At 35.1% G+C, this 22,445-nt stretch overlaps 1 protein-coding gene across 2 annotated transcripts in view; it reads right to left on the reverse strand.

Annotated features, from left to right (window-relative positions):
- The window catches only part of RANBP17 (RAN binding protein 17), a 312,232-nt gene that overhangs the window by 80,398 nt on the left and 209,389 nt on the right, over nucleotides 1–22,445 (reverse strand). For both annotated transcript variants that reach the window (XM_024753434.1, XM_024753433.1), the window contains 4 exons: nucleotides 16,140–16,213; nucleotides 15,038–15,118; nucleotides 6,113–6,176; nucleotides 5,913–6,021 (listed from right to left, as the gene is read on the reverse strand). In XM_024753434.1, coding sequence (XP_024609202.1) covers nucleotides 5,913–6,021; nucleotides 6,113–6,176; nucleotides 15,038–15,118; nucleotides 16,140–16,213 — 328 coding nt within the window. The remainder of the gene's footprint in view (nucleotides 1–5,912; nucleotides 6,022–6,112; nucleotides 6,177–15,037; nucleotides 15,119–16,139; nucleotides 16,214–22,445) is intronic.

Consider the following 22,445-nt stretch of genomic DNA (forward strand, 5'->3'; position numbering starts at 1 on the left):
TGGCTTTGAAATAACTTATGGTTTTGGGCAGGGCAAGATGTTTTAGTATCAGTCAGGAAGTGTCATCAGCTCTTTGCTTCTATAGGAAAATAATAGCCCAAGTTCTAAAGGTAGAGTAGCTGCATAAAGGGTATTGGATCTGCCTCATTTTGAGGACCCAGTGTCAGTCAGTGCCCCTAACAGTGCATTTAATAAAATATCTGTCATGATTAACACATACTGAGTACTTGTTTTGTGAAAAGAATTGTTCCAGGCCCTTTCACACATGTTTATCTTATTTAAGCCACATGACAGCTCTTCAAAGTAGATATTTCCATTTAACAGATGAGAAAACTGAGGCACCCTTTAATTCCTCTCCCTAGGGAACCAGAATGTTTATTTTAGTTCCCAGAAGAAAAATACACTGCCTACTGCAGACTACTCACTCCTTTTCTAGCAAACCTATCCTCAAAGTTTCATCCCTGAAGCATCTCATTCCCTGGGGTGCTCTGGACTCTCTACCCTCAAAACCAGGTGAGTTATTAACACTGGATCTGGACTTAATGGGCTGCTTTCTGCCTACAGGGCCAGCTAATTAGTCTTAATTATCTCATTATAGATTCTAAGTATTTCCAGCTGCTTTTTTACCCCTATTGCCCACTTCCCCTCCTCCCACCAAATGTCTATTTTCCAGATAGTCTGTGCCAAGTCATGGACACAGGTGATATATTGATGTATTCTTCCTATTTATCAGAACATCAGCTATTTCTGAGCAAGCTTCTCACTTTCTAAATCCTCCTGGGATATCTACCTCTGTTATTTTTTCCATGAGAAGAAGTATGCTTTAGCCAATTATTAGACATAAGAACAAATTTCAAAAACTACATTTGACTTTCACTGACCACAGAACTGTAATATACAAATAATAAACATGAATCTTATCTGTTTGATAGAAGTTTGGAAAGTAATCCCTTCTCCCTTCTTCTCACTGCCCCCGAACCTCAAATCAATCATTCAGTCCAAACAGTTCAAATAAAAATGAAGAAGAAAAAGTTACACTGCCTAATTGACTGAGAATGTGAAAGGCAAAGTAACAGTTTAGCAAAAGTGAATGAGAATATGTGGTCAGAGGACTACAAGTTATATGACTGACCTTCGGCAAGTCATTTAATCTCTGTACCTCACTTTTCTAACGGATAAACAATGCAATAATACCTATTTCATGTGGGCTGTCCTGAAGATCAAATAGGAAAATGTATGTCAAAGTGGTCTGCAAACTATAACTTTGTAAACAAACGTTATTATTAATAAAGAAAAGGAAAAGTTTCCTTCCTCAGTGTATTTTTACTTCTATCTTTAGTAGCTATTTCTAAAATACTCTTCCCTTTTTATTCAAGTCATTTACTTGCTATTTAAAATTTTTCAAATTTAAGCCAGATATCTTCAGGTGCCAATTACCAATGATAAGCCACAAAGGTAAATGGATACTATGCTACCTTCATCCCTAAAGAGAGAACTCTCTCTTAATGTCTATAAACACCATTTTAATATTAGTATCCCCGTGATCATTAAAAGTATGACTGCTTGTTAGAGTTTGAATATCTGAGGAAGGTACTACTCAGATCCCATCAACATGCTTCTCATCTGAGTAGTTCAAGATAAGGTGCAATCATAAAATGTCCAAGGAAAATAAACTATGACACCAAGCAATTCTAAATCTGTGGTTGGTAAAAACTTAATTTGCAACTAACAATATTTAGTTCTCTACAAAACAAAATCCTTTGTTGTATCTCTTTCCCACACTTCCCCTCTGCAATATTTGTCAGCTGAATTCACCTCCATTCAAATTAAACAAAATAGAAGGTTTTTATTTACTCAAGTAGTTTACACTGAACAGCTCCCTGGAGGTTCGCATTTACTGACTTGGGTAATATTATCTTTCCTTTAGTTTATTAGATTGACAAAGTTAACTTAAAAATAACCTTGGGAACTTTAAGTGATTCTTGGTCAGTTACTATTTTCTCCTGTACGTATGCTATCTCATGAAGGGAGTTTTTTGCATTAATTTTTTTTTCTTTCACTCTCTCTCTTTTTTAAAAAATTTATTTATTTTTATTTTTGGCTGCGTTGGGTCTTTGTTTCTGCGTGCAGGCTCTTCTCTAGTTGCGGTGAGCGGGGGCTACTCTTCGTTGCAGTGCACGGGCTTCTTATTGCGGCGGCTTCTCTTGCTGCAGCGCATGGGCTCTAGGCATGTGGGCTTCAGTAGTTGTGGCTCCCGGGGTCTACAGCGCAGGCTCAGTAGTTGTGGCACACGGCCTTAGCTGCTCCGTGGCATGTGGGATCTTCCCGGACCAGGGCTCGAACCCGTGTCCCCTGCATTGGCAGGCGGATTCTTAACCACTGCGCCACCAGGGAAGCCCTGCATTAATTTTTATAATTTCTTAAACTACGTGGCCAACATGAAACATCATTATTCTGACGATGAAATGCTTTCAATTCTGTTCTTTATACAAGTGAACATCTCGTCTAGTTCAGCCAAGGAGCAATTTGATAAAGTGGTACAACTGTTTATTGTCAACACCCTCCCCCCCCATTTTAATCTGAAATACAACCTGGGGCACATAGCCCCTAATTAAATTCACACAAAGTACAAATTATTGAATAGAAACCAAAATGCATTTCAAAGTAAATATCAATTAATGTGACACCCAATTTCTTCACCTTTTTTAATCACTCCAATGTGCAGGGCTTATACACAAAGCATATTCAATTTCTTTTGTAGGATCCAATTAGAATATGCTTTATATTTCAATCTAAGAATCACATCCAATGCTTTGCAAGCAGGTTGGTTAGGTGTTTTTTCTATGTGATTCTTACCCCCCCCAAAAAAAATCACTGATATAAAAAGTTCCTCTTCAAATTTTTCTGTTTAATTTGAGAAGAATTCTCATGATCTAGTATTTCTCTCACTTAATACATGGATCTGTGCTTCTTTTGACAACATCACTACCTCTTCTTTCCTTGTTTTCATGACAGTGAACATCCAGTAGAAAAGTACAGAGCCATCTATATAGGAATTCTGACAGCAACCTCCAGTCAATCTAGTTTGTGAGACAAGGCTTCAAATAATAAAACTGTGTTCAGCAGCACTCAACAAATGATTGTCTGTAAAGTAATAACTTGAACAGAGAGCAACAAGTGACTAGTCGAGCACAAGAGTGTCCAAGTGTAGCTAATCACTTGCGAAAGTAATCAGCCACTTGGTTTGTTTTGTCTTGGAGAGTCCAATGATCAAACTACTCCCAGAGAGAACACAGCAGGCTGAGCTGATTTCAGGAGCCATGATTATGGCATTCTGGTTACAGTATACTTGTGTGTCATTCATTCGCCAAATACTAACTGGGCACCTACAATGTAGAGATACTGAGATTGGTACTAGAAAATATGAAGAAGGCAAAGTCTACACCCTAAAGGAGCTCAACATATTTTGGGAAGAAGAGCAACTCTGGTTTGTAACAGGGGAAGGAAGCTCTCTGATAATATATACCACATATCATCACTTGATGCCTGTCATACACGTTTAATTATTTTTAAAAGTGAGAAACACTAATAAATAAAAAAGTTTCTTTTCAAACTATGTACAAGTTCCATGAGTGGAGCTGCTATTGTTTTTCATTTTATCTATTCCCAGATTCAATTTACTTACATCAAGCATCTACCATGTACCAGGTACTCCCACACAGCCTGTCTTTCCTTTTTCCCAAGGTATCTAAAAACTGCTTTCGGTGTAACAGATATTTACCTTTAAAAAAAACCCTCTGAACCAAAAAATTTCAATTTATACTTTATACGTCCTTGGGTTAAATATTTCAAAGGAATCAAATCGTGTGAAAGCTAATAAGACCGTATTAGTCAATTATATATTTTTACTTCAGTTTCTCATACCTCACAGTTTACATTAAGCAATACTAAATAAATGTAGTCTTCAAAAAGGCAGCGTGCAATGCAGGGTCTTTCTGGCCACCATCATGACTATCAATTACCAATGCAAAGATAAGTGCAGTAGTGCTGTGAATACTGACGGTGCTATCCTGTTGTTTAAGCTACCACAGATTTATGAGGGGTTCTTTTGTCCATAACGGCCGTACAAAAAAGGATCTTGACTCATTCCATTTCCAGGTCCTGAAGATGTGCGTGACATGAACCTCCTTCTAGGAAATTTCCTTTAGCCAGTTCTGTTTAACTTTGGTCTCCCTGCTTCTTTCACTCTGTTTGACAGGTCATTAAAAGAGCATTTTTAAGGCTTAGGAAACAAATTAAGTCTAGACAAGGGTGTTACTATCTCCTTTAATGCTTGGACAACAGGGAAAGCAAGAAGGCTAGCTCCTTGAGGGCAGGGGCCAGTATGCCTGACTGGTCTTTGTCTTGCCCTCAGACCTCAGCACAGGGTGCTCTCTAAATGATTATGGAGGACGATGACAAAGAGTCTGGGCTGCTCTTCTGCTCTCCAAGGCAGCAGCTGAGAGGTAATACAGGCCAGCGTGCAGCATGCAAAGCTGTCACTCAGATCCTCCATTTGCCTAAGGTAGCAGATGATTGGGTTTTGCATGCCTGGTTTACACTCTTCAAATATTTATAGACAGTTTTCTTTGCCTCAAGCCCTACTTGTCACTTGGCCAAGTTTTACATACATGGTTCTTTTAATCTTTCTTTAGAAATCAATCCCACTAAGCTCCTTAGTCATTCTTGTTGTATTTTTTGCAACTTTTGGCTGTTTGTCTTTCTGGTGATTTATTCTGTTGAAATGCATGAAAGTAACATACATATGGAGCAGAGAAGGCTTTAGCCACCTTTCCATTACAAGGGTCAATGCCTTTTACATACAAAATGAAATTATTTATCCCTTTTCCTTATGTATGATCATGTTTAAAAAAAATTCATGTTTCAGTTGATAGATCAGTTAATACATTGCAAGAGAAAGGAAGAAAAAGTATCATCAGTCTTATATTTTCTAAGGATGATATCATATCGTCATTGATTGAATTCTCTCATATGTCTATAAACCGATTAATTTAACCTGCAGTATCCAAACATGGGGGAAAATGGGAATCCAGCATAACGTGCTCAACACAGAGAGGCCTAAGTGCCCATCTTAAGGTAGCTCGCTATCTACCTGTGGATACTTCTGGCTAACTTCAGCTTTTCAATGAAACAAAAACAAGTTAATTTTTCCCATTAGAAAAGTAATACAGTAAGGAAAATTTCAAATAACCAGAAATGAGGAAAAGTCACCTATAGTGCACTACTCAAAGACAACATTTAACATTTTTGAAGAATTTCACTGAAGCTTTTTTTCTGACGCACTGTTTTTTCCCTCCCAATGGGCATGCTCATCATCACTTGCACAGTTCAATACCTTACGTTTTTGCTTAATATTATATCATAAAACTTCATGTATTACTTTGTCTTCAAGTCAAAATTTTTAATGACTACAGACTATTCCATCAAGTAAGTAGATATGCCATAATTTTATAATTCCCTGTTGTTGGACATTTACATCATTGCCATATTTTTCTAGATTAAATGCCATTACAAAGAAAATCCTTGTTTATAAAGCTTTTCTGTATTTACGATTATTCTTTGATTTTGTAGCAGTAAAATTAATGGATCAAAGGATACCCAGAAAATCAGCTTTGAAGTAAAGAGTTAATACAAGTACTATGTGAAGTGAAAAATACCACCTTATATACAAAAATTTGCCTTTTGGCTCTGGTGCTAACAAGTGAATGCTCAAATCTCGGAAAGTTGTAGAAAACTGTCAAAGATGGCAAATTCCAATAAGTCAAATGTGGTACTCACAAATATGACACTTCTTTATTCACACAAGTATACTGTTGACCCCTTATTAATTAAGCTTAAATTCTTAACCTTACCTAGATCTACCATCAGAAGACGAGTGAGGGCTGTGTAGAAGGTTGTTCGGCATCTGAAGTCACCAAGACTGTAACTGTCACTGATGCCAAGAAAGGGGAAGTGTTCACTCTGATGAAAGCAAGAGAGCATCCAAAGTTACTAAGCTTTACCTAAACTACCCGGAAAACTCTAGTCATTAATTAAAGGAAATAAGACTCACCGTGTGATTTTTTAACATGAATTTCACGGCATCTATCTTCACAAGTTTTTTTAAAAGGATATAGGTAATAGAAGTTAAGGAATCTGGGGAAATACAATTGTCTTACCAGTAAGTAATAGATCACAAAATGACACTGAACTATAATGGCATCAGTTCCTATTTAGGAAGAATAAATATTTCTTCTAAAGAGTATTATTCCTATAGAAATGCCTTCCATTCTGTTAAGAATGATAATCCATTATTAACCAGTGCAATGACTTTTCCTATCTTACACATTTTCTAGTTATGGAAAGGGAGAATGACTTTTATAATTAAGACAAAAAGTTTTTTACTATTAAAGCCTTGAGAGTGGAAAATTAAAACTGACCCTTTTTACATTTTGGGTGTAACATGGAACTTCTTTTCACTTAATATTATTTCATAAAAAATAATTATGAAAGACCCATAATAGGCTATCAAGAAAGAGAAAATTATTCAATTCTAAGACACATGAGCTCAGTTAGTAGAAATCTAAGGAAGTTCTGCTTTAGATGAAGAAAGTCAGAATACAATTAGGAGCATGTAGCAGACTGCATGTCCTCAAGTACTGAAGGCCAGGTTTAAAGGACCTAATACTTCTCAAGTGCCTACTAGGTGTAAGGCATTTTATATTTGTGAACCCACCAAATCTTCATAATTACATTGTTAAATATTACTTGTTATGTCTAATCTGTGGATAAGAAAACAGAAGCTCAGAGAAATTAAGTTACTTGCCCAAGATTATACATCTGTGGACTGAGAGTGCTGACATTTGACCTGAGGTTTGATTACAAAGGCTGTGTTCTTTCTACTGTACCACATTATCACCTGAACAGTTCAACTCAGTATGAGAATAGAGTTGAAAAGTCACAAACACGATCACAAAGCCTAAATAATTTCTGGTTAATGCCGTCATCAAAGAAGGGCTGAAGTGGGTTCTAAGAACATCTATTCAGGACACAGACACCCTCTGCTCTTACTTAGGGTTTACCCTAAGTGTCTTCTAGTCATGTGTCTCCTACTCTAGCTAGGGCACCTCTTGGGCATTCCCTACATACTTACTCACACCTTTCTTCAAGCCGTAATAATCTTACATGGTTCCATTTATGTCCCAATGAAAACACTGGCTCTTTTCCTTCACGTCATTCCCAAATGCAGATGTATATTAACTCTGTACAGTGGGGCTGATAAGCCTAATTTAAAATTTTAGGCACTCAGGTGTGGGTGTAAAAGAGTAGAAAATGCACTGGAACAAAAGTTTGGAAACCTGGGCTTTCAGCTTGACTACACCATTCCATCAGCAGGATGACAGTCTGAGTACTATACTCGGCGACTCTTAGCCTTAGTTTTCCTCTTCAACAAATGAGGATATACCCAAGCTATCTTGGGTTGTGAGGACGGTTGTAAGGATCAGATGATGCAAATGTCTTTGTTAAATGTAAATCAGAGAGAAGATACAAAGAAGCAGAGAATGAACCTTTACAGAATGCTTACTACTTGCAAGGTTAATTCTCACAATCCCATGAGATAGATTCTATTTTTCAAATGAGGAAACAAACTCAAACAATGAAATAAAACTTTCCAAAAGACAGGCAATTAGAATGATTTACATTCAAGCCCCTCTGACTCTAAGGCAACCCATTCCAGTTGCATATTAAGCAACTGTATAGTTTGCTTATCTGTATATTATACTGTAAACTTTCTAAGGGCAGTGGCCGCATGTACGCATTTTCCCCAGTACATCGCTCTCAGTGGGTGCTCGATGCACTATGTGTTTCTGGAAGGTTGAAACAAGATCAGGGCTGATAGGTAGCAAGTCTTTCCCTGCTTACAAAGATGCAGATTTGATGATTTTTTTCTAGTGTAAATCACTGAGTCGAAGAACTGCCACTCAAACTTCACTCGGTTAAACAGGGGTGGGGATCAATAAGCTAAGAAATATCTTAAGTAATTACCAAATACAATTCGCTTACAATTGCGAAGTTAAAAGTGACAGGGTCTATGGGTAATAAGAATGCTGCCATTAATAGGAATCTTCCTGTCAGTGCTGCTAATAAACAGCAAGTCATGTTTTGACAACAGAATATTTATGGTAGCAATAAACAGAACATTCACAGGAAGAATCTCATATGCCAAAGACACACTTTCTGCAGAACTGCATCCGTGCACTTTGTACCAAGGCCAGCCTCACGGCCTTTTAATTACTTTCTAAAGAAAAAAAAAAAAAGGTTAAGAGTGAATTTTTAAACTTTTTCAATAAAGGAAAAAATGAGCGTTCATCTGAATATTTATATTCCCCTATAGGAATTCAATTCAAAGCTACTTATTGTGCTTAAGAGGATCTGTAATTTTTTTTAAAAAGGTAAATAGATACATCATCATTATAATCTTCATTCTTCTCTAAGAGACTAGGGTTCTTGTAAGTTGCACCATTTTAGTTGGGTGGCAGTACTAGGTTAGATTTCAGAGGCCTGTTGACAGCAGTTTATAACAGTACACGTGGTAATGGTGGTTAACAGTAACAACAGTAGTAGAAGTCCAGTAGAGTTAGAGAACTTAATAAAGGTCTCACACGGAACTTATAAATGGTAGAGCCAAGATTCAAATCCAAAGGTCAAAGGTCTGTGTGAAAGTAGAAGCTCTTTTCACTAGGCTATCTCATATCCATTTAATCTTAAAGATGCCAAATGATTCTACAGAGATCACTAGCTTCTTGAGATACAACTGAAACTGGAACTAGGTCCCAGAAGCGACAGGGAAACTGTTCTTTTAGGACGCATCAACTCATAAGTGAGCCTTCATCACATCCAGGACTGAGCAAACTCCATAACCTGGCTGATACTAACTTACAAACAAAATGCTCATAAAATTTCTGTCTATATCCATGTTGTTACGAAACCACTGACGAAGGTGAAGATGGCCTTACTGATAGTTAGCATGACAAATGGAGAAAGGCAAGAAAAAGTTGAAAGCATGGTGATCTAAGAGATGGTCAAAATTTTGAAAATCTGCAGCCTTTGAAGACAAGGATAACCAAATTGAGAATGCCCTGGTTTCTTAAGTTACAGGTACCACACACTTCCGCAGCTAAGGGGCACAGGAGCACCAAGTATGACTTCAATTCATGCTATCAAGTCTTTACTGAGCAACACCATATTTCATCAATCCTAAAACACCACGGATTATAAAAAACATCCTTATGATATGAGCTGCTATGAAAGAAAAAGTATTTTAAAGTATCATCAGCTATAAAACATTTTATTTACAGAAGTGTTAAAATGTGACAAAATTTGTTTTAGAATCGAAGAAGTAGTATATTAGATGCATGATATCCACTAAGCACAAGAGGCTGGATAGTGGTATTGACCTAGGCCATTATGTAAAAGCCATACATATTTACAAATATTACAGATAGAATTAGATCCTGATGATAGAAGAAAGTGCACAGATAAGAAAATTACCTGTTGGAAATTACTGTAGGTAATATAGTATAAATATACTGTAGGTATATAGCATAATTACTGAAATATTAGTTTAGTTATTTCAAAAGTAGAATTATGCTCATGAACCCTACTAGACTAAAAAAATCCAAACAGGTATAACCAAAATGAAACATCTTAAGGGATACTAATAACTACTTATAAGGACTAAGAGTTAAGGTTTAGTATCTCAGTAGGAGAGGTAACAGTAGGTTCAAAAGGCCTGCTATGTGATGAAGTTTTGAAACTATAGAGAAAGGAAACAAGAGTCCTAATCCCTAATAATTTACAACTTAATAGGAGAGAGGACTAGCCAATACTAGGCTATATTATATTCATCACCAGAAATATAGATAAGAACTAGGTGTCCAAGAACATTAAGAAAAAGAAAAGGAACGAAAATGAAGTATTTAGTAGCACCTACTATGTGACTGGATCAGTAGAACCAGGTGCTTTATTATTGTAAGATGACATAGATACATTGTTATGTATTTATTATCTTATCTAATCCTTACAAAATCCTAAGAGATAGGTAATATTCCCTTTCTACAGATGAAGAAACTGAGTCTCAGAGAAGTTAAATGACTCATTCATGTTCTTTCAGTTAACACAGTGACTAAGGATTGTAACTACTTCAGGATGGCTCTACCAAGTTTTTAGCTAAACCTGAAAATTAAGAGAGACCTAAGTGAGTTACAATGGATCAAATGAAGAGAACAGCACATGTGGTAATTCAGTGAAAGATAATGAAGGGTGTCAAGGGGAAGGCAAAAATAAATTTCCTTGGCCCAAGTATAAAGTACAAATTGTGGTTGAGTGGTAGATCAGGAAATTAGTTATGGGAACTCCATAAGTCAAGTACCATTAAAGAACTCAAGTTTAAATCGATAATTTTACTTTGACCCAAGAAGCAAGTGGAAGTGACTCTGGGCTTTTGGGAAGAAAAATGATCAGATCAAAACAATACTCGAGGAAGGTAATCCTGTGAAGCAAGAATATATAAAGAACTGAGAGAAGGCCTGCATAAGTGGGCTACAGAAGAGGAGTAGCAGATTCTCACCCTTGATGCCAGCACAAAAACAAACAAATAGAGCAGATAAATTACGAGATGACTTTTCCAAAGATGATAGAGACAGCAAACAAAGAAATAAATCAACATTTCTTTTGATGAGAAATGTTAATAGAAGTATGCCTGAGGGATGTAGCTGAAACTAGTTTTATTTAACATTCTGAAAACCATCTGGAGATGGTGATACTCGCTGAAATAAAGCAATACATTTTAATACTGTTTCACAAAAGCAGAATTACTACGGTTTATTACTAAATATTTCCTGTAACAGACATACCCAATTTTACTTCCATCCTTCACCCTGATTTCATTCTAGACCCTTGTTTCAATCTTTCATCCTTTAGTCTTTCCTGACCCTCCACCTCATTCAGGATTCACCAAATCCTGGTGTACAGGAACTATGGGAGATAGCCCCAGTCTTAGATAGTCTGAAGCCAAATGGAAGTAATTCTTTCTTTAACAGATAACCTGAGCCAGCTTCATGGGCGTCCAGACTATGCACTTGCACAGGGGTCTCTGCTTATAAAGGCCTCTGCTTGGTTCAATGCTCTGCTGATGAGGACTTGAAATTCTTAATCATTTATGAACAAGGCACCCCACATTTTCACTTCGTACTGGGACCCGTGAATTATGTATGTGGTCTTGCAATAACATGATGAAGTTATTAATTCTAAGAATTGTTTAAGTTAACATTATCAATAGGGTAAAGTGAGTTTGGATAAATTCATGTATTTATGTAGAACCCTTTAATGGGGTCTGTTTTTTAAAAGCTAAAGATATTGTGGGTTTTCTCAAACCTTTGAGGATGATGTAATAAGGGCAGCTACCAACAGAGGGCCTAACAGAAAATGAAATTTCCTTTCTCATTATTATCTATCTGAAACCCAGAGACATGTAAATGCTATAAATTTTAGTAAACAATGAATTGCAGTAGAAATATTGATCAATTATTTTTCAAAGGAAGAAAAATTTGAAGTAATGATTAATAAACAAACAGAATTTTGGATGAAATGTGACACTTCCCTCCCTCTTTCTCAGCATGTAAAATAAGTAAGTTTATTTGATAGCTCTGTATGACCCTTATTCTTGCTCCAGTTTTCCTGGCAGCTTCCTTGTCCTAATCACTTAAACAATCTTACTCCTTTCCCAATTAGATAGAAACTAGAATTTATGACTGGAAATCATTTCAAAGCAAGAAAAAGATCCCCAGGTATTAAACCTAACTGTGGAGGGCTGCCCCAGGACAGAGTCATTTCAACTCTGTGCCTGTTAGAGAAAGCTATTTAGAATCTGGAATTCTTGAAATTTAGTCTTGGAAATTTAAAAAGTACATTAAAAAGTTACTAGATATGCTTGCTAAATGTATCATATATGCCACATGTAATGAATCTATCGGGAAAACAAACTTTCTCTCAAAAAGGCCACTAGATTTTAAAATTACAATAATCTTACCAATTTAGAAAGCTTCAAATTTACCAACAGAAACCTTGGGGTGAATGCAACAAGGGCTTTCCAGTTAAAATCTGGGGACTTAACATAATGGTATCCTCCTCACACACATTATTCTTTGGAAAACTAGACTATTTCTAAAAACATCAAGTCCGCCTTTTCCAAGTGAAGACAAATTCCCTTAGAGAAGAGCCTGTAGGAGAAATACCCGACTTTTCTGTTTAGGACATTCAGTTCTATTTTCTGATTAACTTAAGGCAGAAGTCCTCAAAGTATGGTCCTTGAGCCACCAGCATCACCTGGAGTTGATGAAAATGCAAATTCTCAGGTCTCAGTCTGACCCCTCCTAAAACAGAAACTCTGGGGGTGGGGGTGGGGTCCAGGAATTTGTATTTTAACAAGAACTCCAGTGACTCTGATTATCACTAAGGTTTGAGACAGTAACCATCAGGGCCAGGTTACCATTCCAGGTTACTCTGCCTTAGGCAAGTAAACACAAGGCTTTTTAGCGCTTCTTAAAAATGAGGATCTTTTGTGATTTCAATTTCCAAACAACCAGTCAGATACAAGACCACCAAAGTTCAGAGAAGGGCTGGGAGGACCATAAATAATGAGTAAGATTCACTCTGAAGAAGATAAAAGTAGAAATAACAAAAAAATAAGTATCTGAAGACATGCATTATAAAAGTAATAAGGAACATTTAAAAATTTTATAGTAAGATAACATGCTTTTCATTTATTTGTTACTCGTATTTTAAATATAAATATTTTGAATATTACTATATAAACATACTTCCATTTATAGAGGCCAAATGGTGATGATTTTTATCTTGTATAACTGTTTCTATTGCTGAAGAGTGTCACCTTATTTTTAACACAGAAATAATGTATTGCTTTAAAATCAGGATTTAAAAACGCAATACAATAAAGAAATCGATTAGAAACAACAAAACATGCATTCAGTAACCAGCAACTGCACTGAAATAGATACACCACTCACATATTCCATTATGTAAATGAATTCAAAGATATTTCATGACTGATCAGCTAGAAGGGACATAATGATTTATAATTCAAATAACTGAGCAGTGAAATCAAATTGAGTTAATATATATTTCTAAATATGCAAACCTGAAATAATTGTTTAAAAATATAAATCAATGTACCCAAGTTGAAATTATGCCTATCCCTTGGTTTAAAACGCTAGCTTTTAAACTTTTATCTAATAAGCTTTCTGAAAATACGATTCTTTTATTAACTTCAAAAAAGGAGTGCTCAAAAGCAGTAAGTGACTTGTAAGATAAATGGTTATAATCTCAGGATTAAAGAATATATAAAAGGTATAAGTGATAGGAAAGGATCTTTAATAGCAGATACAAATAAATTAGGCATTATGTAAATCATACAAAAACAATACAAATCAAATTAATTTTATATTAGATTTCAATTTCAACCTAAAAAATAGGGGAAATCTAAACATAGATATGTGCTATAAAATAATATAGGCTTCTTTCCAGATAATATGTTCTCAAAGTAATACATTGTGAAAAGGCCAGAGTTTGCAATACTAGGAAGTACTTATAAACCACTTCATATGTTAGAAATAAAGAGTATTTCAGCATTATTATTAAAAAAAAATACAGGTTGAGTTTTTTTTTTAATAAGAAAAAATACATATCTTAAAAAGCCAAAATGACCACTGGAATTGGGTTGTACATCACTTTCCAGTAAAAAGGAAAAACAGCCTGGACAGGTGTAATTTATCATTTTTCTGATTTAATATCAAAGAAATATATTAAAATAATAAAAAGAATCCTGAAATCCTCAAAATTTGTAGTGATAAATAGCCCTCCCTGTCTTTATTGCATTATACCTACTAACAGAAATATTGCATGGTGGATTTTGCCAGACAAGGACGATTATTTTCCAATAAAAAGTTGCATATTAAATTCCAGCACAAAAGTGGGTGTCTAATACTTTGGAAATCTTTTATGGTTTGCCAAGGAACACAATTTTAAACTTAACTAATATAAACATATTCCTGGAGTGAACCTACATTAAAGATTTCCATCCAATGCCACCCATTTTCAGAATGCTGTCCTCATGCTAAAATATCAGCTAATCTTAGTGGTTAACTAAACCAACACTTATTTTTCACAACTCCTACATATTTGATAGCTAACATATAAAAGACAATCGACATACTTCTCTCGCATTGGTAGAAACATTATAATAGTATCAACTATAATCTAATAAGAAAGGATGATTCTGGTTTTAGATTTTAAAAATCTGCTAAAGAGAAATCTAAACATTTAATGTGTAATGGGAAATCTTATTTTAGAGCAAATAAGATGTTGATTTGGTAGAGGAAATAATCAAAGAAGAGGTCAAAAACCTTGTAATTCCCTTTCTATTACTCCTTTGTGCCTCTTAACTAGTGAAAATAATATTTGTTTCAACTGACGAACACTGAAGAAATACTGATTCTTAGGAATTCAGTTTTTATAAAATAATATTTTTGGAACATTTTGACTTTCTTAAAATTAGTTACATGTTTTTTTAAAACAAGAACGTCCTGACAATTATGAAAAATTACGGATTAAAACATGTGGTTTGCATACTTTCTTATATATCCATTTATAAGCCTGGATGGGTATAAACATTAACTTTAACTAGTTAGAAATCTATATATCCATATAAATTCAATTGTGACTCTGAATAAAATTTTCACATTATATAGCTAATATAAATCTTTCAAAATTATGCATTTACAGATAAGGCTAAATGAAAGGCTTTTTATTAAAAAAATAAAAAAACACTTGAAAAATTATAAATAAGGAAAATACCTGGCCAACAGAATGCACTTGTTAGGTTGTTTATGTACATTATCAGATATAGTAAAAAGGATATCCAACAGAAAGGTCATTTAGGAACTGAAGAGTCCTTGAAATGACAGGCTCACATCTTCCCCAGTATTTAAGGTTTGTAACACTAAATATGAAAAAAAAGTTTTTAATTATAATGAAGGTATTTGTTTGTGTAGGGAGAACATGGAAATACACATACACTCATGTCAGTTAAATGACCTAAATCACAAATATCTCATAAAGTGGGTTTAAATATCAATGGAACATTTTCTATTCTTTTCATAGCATATTCAAAATTATATACAAGCAATGAACACTGCTCTCCAAATGGTGTATTATTCTATAAATTTAGTTTTGTAAATTAAAAAGTTGCCTAAATATTTCACAGAAGAAACATTAAGTTTGTATCCAAAATAAACATAGTAGGGAGTGACAACAGGAGTTACAAAGGAAGTCAAATAGAGACTCACAGTTACTGCCAAGAAGTGAACCATCAAACTTGTGGTTCCAAAACTCACTTCCTATGATCATGATTGTTTATCTAGCTTTGTTCTCTGCAAGTAAGGCAGTGCTACCTATCTGTTACACAGATGAAGAAAGATGTCAAGTGGAGGCATAGAAGTTTAGGCTAAGTGTACAAAGTTATGTCTATGACCAGAAACTAGTTAATTTTGCTAATATTGTAAGGATAATTTAAGGACAGTTTCCATGAATATGTCTCTGATAGCCATAGGTTTCTACTGGAATCAATGAATGCCCTGTCTGAAGGCAACCAAATCTCTCTCAATGATTCCAATTTGCAATAATCTCTTGAGTTGGCCTTTAAAATTGAGTATTTTCTTTTTAATTAAAAAAGGCAGTCCAATTGAACTGAAGAGTCAAAGTCTGTAAACTTTTCAAAACCACGTTTTGATACTGCATACTGCAGTAGTACGGATACCTTGAAAAATAACGTATTTTGGATGGTGAATTTTAAATACGTGAAATTAAGTTTCAGATAAGAACAATGCTACCGTTCTAAGAATCAAAGCATAATTTAAAAAGTCTCTTATTAAAAATTAATATTTCTGGAGAAATTTAAGCACAGTAAAAAGGTCAAAGCAACACAACAACAGAAAAATCAAAGAACCAAAGCAGGAACTCACATTTTCGTCATGAATGTTTCTAGAACATGGTTGTCATCTGTTATTCCTAAGACTTCTGACATACGGGCATATACCTGCATGAAAACATTTAATTGTTAAAAACTTTATCATTAACATATATTTTCAAAAGACTATTCAAATTGAACAAATATAAAGATTTAATGCATTGTTGCATCCACAGTGATGTAGGGAACGAATGGGGAGAACAAATTAAGAATTAAAAAAAATTTTTATAATTGAAAAATTTACCCTCCTCTTTCTCTTCCAGGAAGCACCTCCCTTATTTTGAAATATATACATACCCACATAAACCCACATTTACATACTCATTTTATTCCCAGCATACTCCATAACTTTTGTTTTTTTCTCAAAGTGGTAATAAAGCACCCCTTTCTCAAAGGCAGGTATATGTACGTAAAGGGCTGGAAAGTGGAGTGCCTCAATAAAAGATTCCAACATTTAAAAAATTTCCATCTCTTCCAGATTTTAGCAAGCCATCAAATAATTCAGAATCATGTTAGGCAGCTATAAAAGTAAGGATTTCAAAAATAAGAGGAAGTTAAATAATTTATAGAAATTCTCCTCAAGTATCTCAATAAGCTCCCCCCAATATACAGAGAGGTCTTACTTTCCATGCTGAAACTGAAATCCCAGGCTCAGGGATTCTCTGCTGAATACATCAGGGTCTGGGAATCCACTAAGCTTCCCATTAGGGAGTGATGGTTGCAGAGTTTGGGGTTTAACATTTCAGTTCCAACCTAAACACATATCCCACTACAAGTGGGAAAATGCCACTGGCAGCCAATTGAATATTCCCTCTAATAGCCTGGCAAAGCTGAGAGGTGGGTTGACACCTTCATACTCCCTGATGCTCTGGTATGATTCCAGGTTATCTCTGCCAGACACCAGCTGTATGGGATTTCTCTTCTCTGATTTGATTCCTTGTGATTGTGTTCTCTTACTCTCTCCTGATCTATTTCCTATGGTATGGCAACTTAGCTTTCACTCCCTCTGCCTTTTGTTTTTCATATGTAAACACTACCTTGATATAATGTCATAGGTTGTGAAGGTGAGATAAAAATCACAGGACACCACAAATCATCCAGAGTTACATGGTGATACAGGGGAGGAAAGCTGTTCATTGCAGAGATCTCATGTTTGGATTTTAAACACTATTCAACCAGAAGCTTGTGTTCCAGGCTTTTGACTTAAGTCCTACGACCAGGAGCTCCTCAGGCCAGTAGAGTGAATCAGAGAGAGGGAGAAAGAGAGGGAAAGGAAGGGGCAGGCGAAAGAAGGGGCAGAAGGGGAGAGGGGAGGAGCTGGGGGAGAGAGAAAGGAAGATTGAGATTCAAATTCCTGTTGCTTCTCCTGCTAACTTCTGAGCCCTAATAGAAAAGCATTTCAATTCCAGTATCTGTGACTTGGCTCATGAGAGTAGGCCTTCATCTCTTGTAAGATCAAAGCTATCACTGTTTTTGTAAGACGTCTGCTGAGAAGAGGGAGCTAGGGAGAAAGAACCTAGGGAAGTTAGTTAACACCAAATCCTCAATCATCAGAAACCTTTAAGCCCATAGACGGCTCAAAGGAAGAATGGTTGTAAAAAGGGAAGTTTCCCTTACCTCAACATGATCCAAAAGCTCTCTCATGAATGGGAGTAAGACGGGCCCCTTTGAAAATCTGATATTGATATGACTATGGCACAACTTGGCCCCAACCTACCTCCTCATCTATCATTTCCCTCAACCTGAAGCCACAATGAAATACTCATGAAATACTGAGGCTTCTCATGCAATTACAGATCTCTATGAGTTCATGTGCTGTTCATTTTTCCTGAATCAGCCTTCTTCCTCCTCTTCCCCTGATTCTCATTCAAAAGTCATCTCTGAAGCTTCCTTCCATTTCCAGGTAGGGTAAGTTGTGCTCTCCTTTACGTTCCTATAGCGTCTGGTCCATTCCTCTAGCATGGTGCTTTTCACATTGTAATTGTTTGGGTGTCCATCTCCCCTCCTACACTGTATTTTTGTAAAATAAAATTTTACACTTTCAAGACTTTTCAAATGCTATTTTTTATGGCAAAGATCAAATTAATCTAACTTTGATTTTGCCCGTGCCACACTGAATAATAGACATGTAACAAAAATGTGATTTTAAACATTAAGACATTTAAACATATTAAAAATATTTTTTAAATTGATAGTCCCTGCAAGGAAGTTTTCTGTTGTGTCTCTGGCATTCAAGAAAGAAGGAATCTAAGCAGGCAGGTCTGTTGTGCTCTGCTGTCAAAACAGCTTCTCAAAGCATCAGATTTGACCTAATACGATACTGGAAAAAACAGTCAACATTGACACATGGCAGTGCTTTAATCCACAATTATCCTTGTAACTTGCACCATTCCTTTTATCATCCATTAGCTTTGATTCCCATTATCCCATCTAGAACTGTGTCAACGCTTTTGTCCCTAGGGATTTCTCTCCACTACTAGGATCTGACAGCCAAGCTTGAGTACTAAACAGGATCATTACCTCTTAAATCCACTTATCTGATCTACTGAATAGTAAATTGAAAAGCTCATTAAGAGCAACAATCTGATTTGTTTTCACGTGTGACAGGGTCATTTAAAATCAAGGTATGATTACTGCATTTCTTTTAAAAGACCATCTCACGTTTTCCAAGGCACCTTATCATTCAGAGAGCATGCAGATAATATGAAAATGTCTTCGAACATTTGAAATGTAGTTATACCATAGATACACATAATTTGGGGGTGAGGACTAATCTGTCCAGTGAGGAAACATCTATAAGATTATTTATCATAAAGCACAAGTCAATGAAAGTTTTCTACAGAAAAAATTCTTACACAATATTCAGGGGTTTTCAACATTTTCTAAAAATTCTATCACTTCACCAAAAATAATTTTTATGACAGCAAGAAACTACATCACAATACATACATTTAGGGAAAGATATAGGAGTTGGCGTAGGAATGCAAGAAAAGGAAAAAAGTTCACTTGCAATTCATAGATTTCTAATCTTTTATTTCATAATCAATTAAGATCATTTGATCATAGTGAAAAATAAGCAAAAATCTAAGAAATGAGACTAATAAGCCCATTTGTGTTATCCTTCTCTGAAGGATACAATGAAGTTGAATAAATCGTTATGTTTTTGGTTATGTGTTTCACATAACCTAGTTTTTGCCTGTCAGACTGTGCCTTCCTCCCTTTCTTCTTCTTCTTTTCTTTTTTTTTTAATATGCCTGCCCTTCTCTGTTAGACTACAAACTGCCTGAGGGTGGAGATGATGCTCTGTCTTTTATCTCCCATGCCTAATACTCAATAAACGTTTGTTAAATGAATAACAAGAATGTAACGTCAAAATGTGTATTTTGGCTGATTCCATTTCATTCATAATTTTGTAACAAAAGGAAAACAACCAGTAAGATGTGTGTTTTTTTTACAAAGAATTTTTTTTCCTGTAAAGATAATATATTCTACTCACTCAGGTGACCACTGGTAAAGTTTTGTTATTTAAAAAGATACAGTTCTTTAAAATTATTATTATTTTTTAATTGAAGTACAGTTGATTTACAATGTTGTGTTAGTTTCAGGTATACAGCAGTGATTCAGTTATACATATCTATCTATCTATCTATATATCTATTCTTTTTCAGATTCTTTTCCATTATAGGTTATTACAAGATATTGAATATAGTTCCCTGTGCTGTACAGTAGGTCCTTGTTGTTTATCTGTTTTATATATAAAAATATGTAGTTTCAATGCTTAAATATTTCTGGAAGAAGCTCTCCCTGTAGATTCAGTAAGAGGAGCTCTCTCTCCTCCTTTGGATACTCAGAGCATCCATTGTTGCTGGCCTATTAGTGGCACTTCTCATGTAATAGAATATTATCTTGTTGTAGTACTAATTTTCTATGTTTATATGTGTTTCCTCCATTACTTCAAGCACGTGCTGCCTGAGGGCAGGGAAATGTCTATTTCTCTTTACATCTCCAGAAGTACTCAGAAGCTATCTCGATAAACTTAGCAACATACAAAAAGCACAGGTTTTGGTCCCAAAGATAACTGGATTTGAATTCTGCCACTAACTAGGTGTTACTTAAAGTCTCTGAATCTTGGTTTCCTATCTGAAAAACAGGAATAATAATAAAACCTACCTTATGGGCTTTTGGGAACATTAAATGATGATACCTAACACAGAACCTGACATTTAGCAGCTACTCAACAAATGCTGTTTCCCTTCCTACCCCCTTTCATGGACCCTTTCTAATAGTAGGTGCTAGTATTGTCAGCTACTACCTTTCCAAGAGAAAGCTCATTACATAAAAAATAACAGAAGGGTGAGAAAGGGCTTACCTTGAAGACTTTCACACAGAAAAAAGGTTAAAACAAACAAAACCCTAACTTTGTATTAACTTTGAAATCTTGCTAATCATGGTCAGAAATGGCATTTGTTAAAGGCATATTGCTTCAAAATTTCATGATACAAAACCAAATTCTTTCTACTTCTAAATAGTTATTGTCTTAGAAGGCAGAAAAAAGTACCCATTTTAGCCAGTCATCCATCTCTCTGGCTCTTGAAATACAGGAAGTCATTAGAAATGTAAGAAATTATCATCAGTACAGACATAAGAAGGCATGCTCCTAAAAAACTGTCTTAATATGTTTTCTTATCTCTAGTCGTTCTACTGTGCAGCTTCTTTTAAACTTCAGAAAAGAGTATTTGGATATGTATATAACACTTCAGGGACCCACTTATGTTCTTCAACTTCTAAACTAATCAAATGACAAATAATGTCTGAGCATATGCAGGTAGTTGAAATGATCTTATATCTGGTTTTGAAAAAAAGAAGCCAGACAAGATAAGAAAACCAGACAAGGGAATACACATACAAACAGCAATAAGGTTTTGAGCTGTAAATTTAATTTAATAAAGAATAAAAGCATGTGCTGTGATAATTTTTTAAATTGCTTTCTTTTTCCAATCCTAATCCTTGGTCTTGGGTATCCGCAGTGTTGTCTCTAACATTCTGGTTATAACTTTGAAGAAACTAATTACGTCAATCCTTAAATTTGAAGTAGATTACAGAACTGGGAAACCCAGAATATTAGTTCCTAAAGGTTGTATGGATATATAATGACAGTCACAGAAATTCAATAACAGCTCTCTATGAAATGTACTCAAAAGCACCGCATGAAACAAAAAGAACAATGAATCTCTCATTGTGTGCAAATAAGAAAATAAGAGAAAACACTGGTTCTATAGGTTTTCATAAGAGTTGTTATAATGAATTAAGATTTTGGATAATGAATCTTCAGAAAATTACAATAAGTTAATACCCTTAGGCCTTCTATAAATGTTTAGGATGTTATAACTTCTCAAAGAGCTTTTATAAGCAGGCTCAGTGCAGAAAATTAGCAGTGCTGTGGAAATCAACAACAAAGTATTTTGCCATCAGATGATATACTTTCCTGAACCAACTTAGTGTAAAAAAATTCACATCCAATAATACAAAATTGATACCATAAAAATTTTAAAAACTCAACAATTATGAATTTTAAAGCACTGTTTTAATCTATTGAAATGACTTAAAAATCAAGATTTTTATTTTTATTTTTTTTGAATTTTATTTAATTTATTTTTTTATACAGCAGGTTCTCATCAGCTATCCATTTTATACATATTAGTGTATACAGGTCAATCCCAATCTCCCAATTCATCCCATCACCACCATGACCCGCCCCCCCACCACTTTCCCCCCTTGGTGTCAAGATTTTTAACTGAATGTAATTTAGTAAAACAAGACCTATCATTGGAAAGCATTCAATATAATAAAAGCATTAATGTTCCTTAGGAAAAGAATTTTGGAACGGAGTGTGAACTCACTTATTATGAGTAAGAAACCAATTTCCATATTTTTGTCTTAGGCTTCAAGTGCCCTTGAAGCCAATGCAGTGCTCTCTACATGAGATCCATTAAAGAGAAAGGGAGGGGAGGGAGGAAAAGGAAAGGTGTAAGAGGAAACTAACAGAGCATTTAATGACTTGGATCTAAACAGTTTGGAACTAAAGATATTGAGCTCTCTCATTAACGTCTGAAGCAGAATAAAAAAAAAATAAAATGATTGTCACAATTAACTTGTGACCACATCAAGAGAATTAATAGTACAGACATCACTGCTGCATATTAAATACATAAACTTTGTGATAATGAATAGATCCACATTAATCTTGGCTGACTAATTTTTCCATATCATTTAAAATAACATCCCAAAATACAGGACCAAA

Source organism: Neophocaena asiaeorientalis, unplaced genomic scaffold (assembly GCF_003031525.2).
Source record: "Neophocaena asiaeorientalis asiaeorientalis breed wild unplaced genomic scaffold, Neophocaena_asiaeorientalis_V1.1 scaffold268, whole genome shotgun sequence".
NCBI classification, from domain to species: domain Eukaryota; kingdom Metazoa; phylum Chordata; class Mammalia; order Artiodactyla; family Phocoenidae; genus Neophocaena; species Neophocaena asiaeorientalis.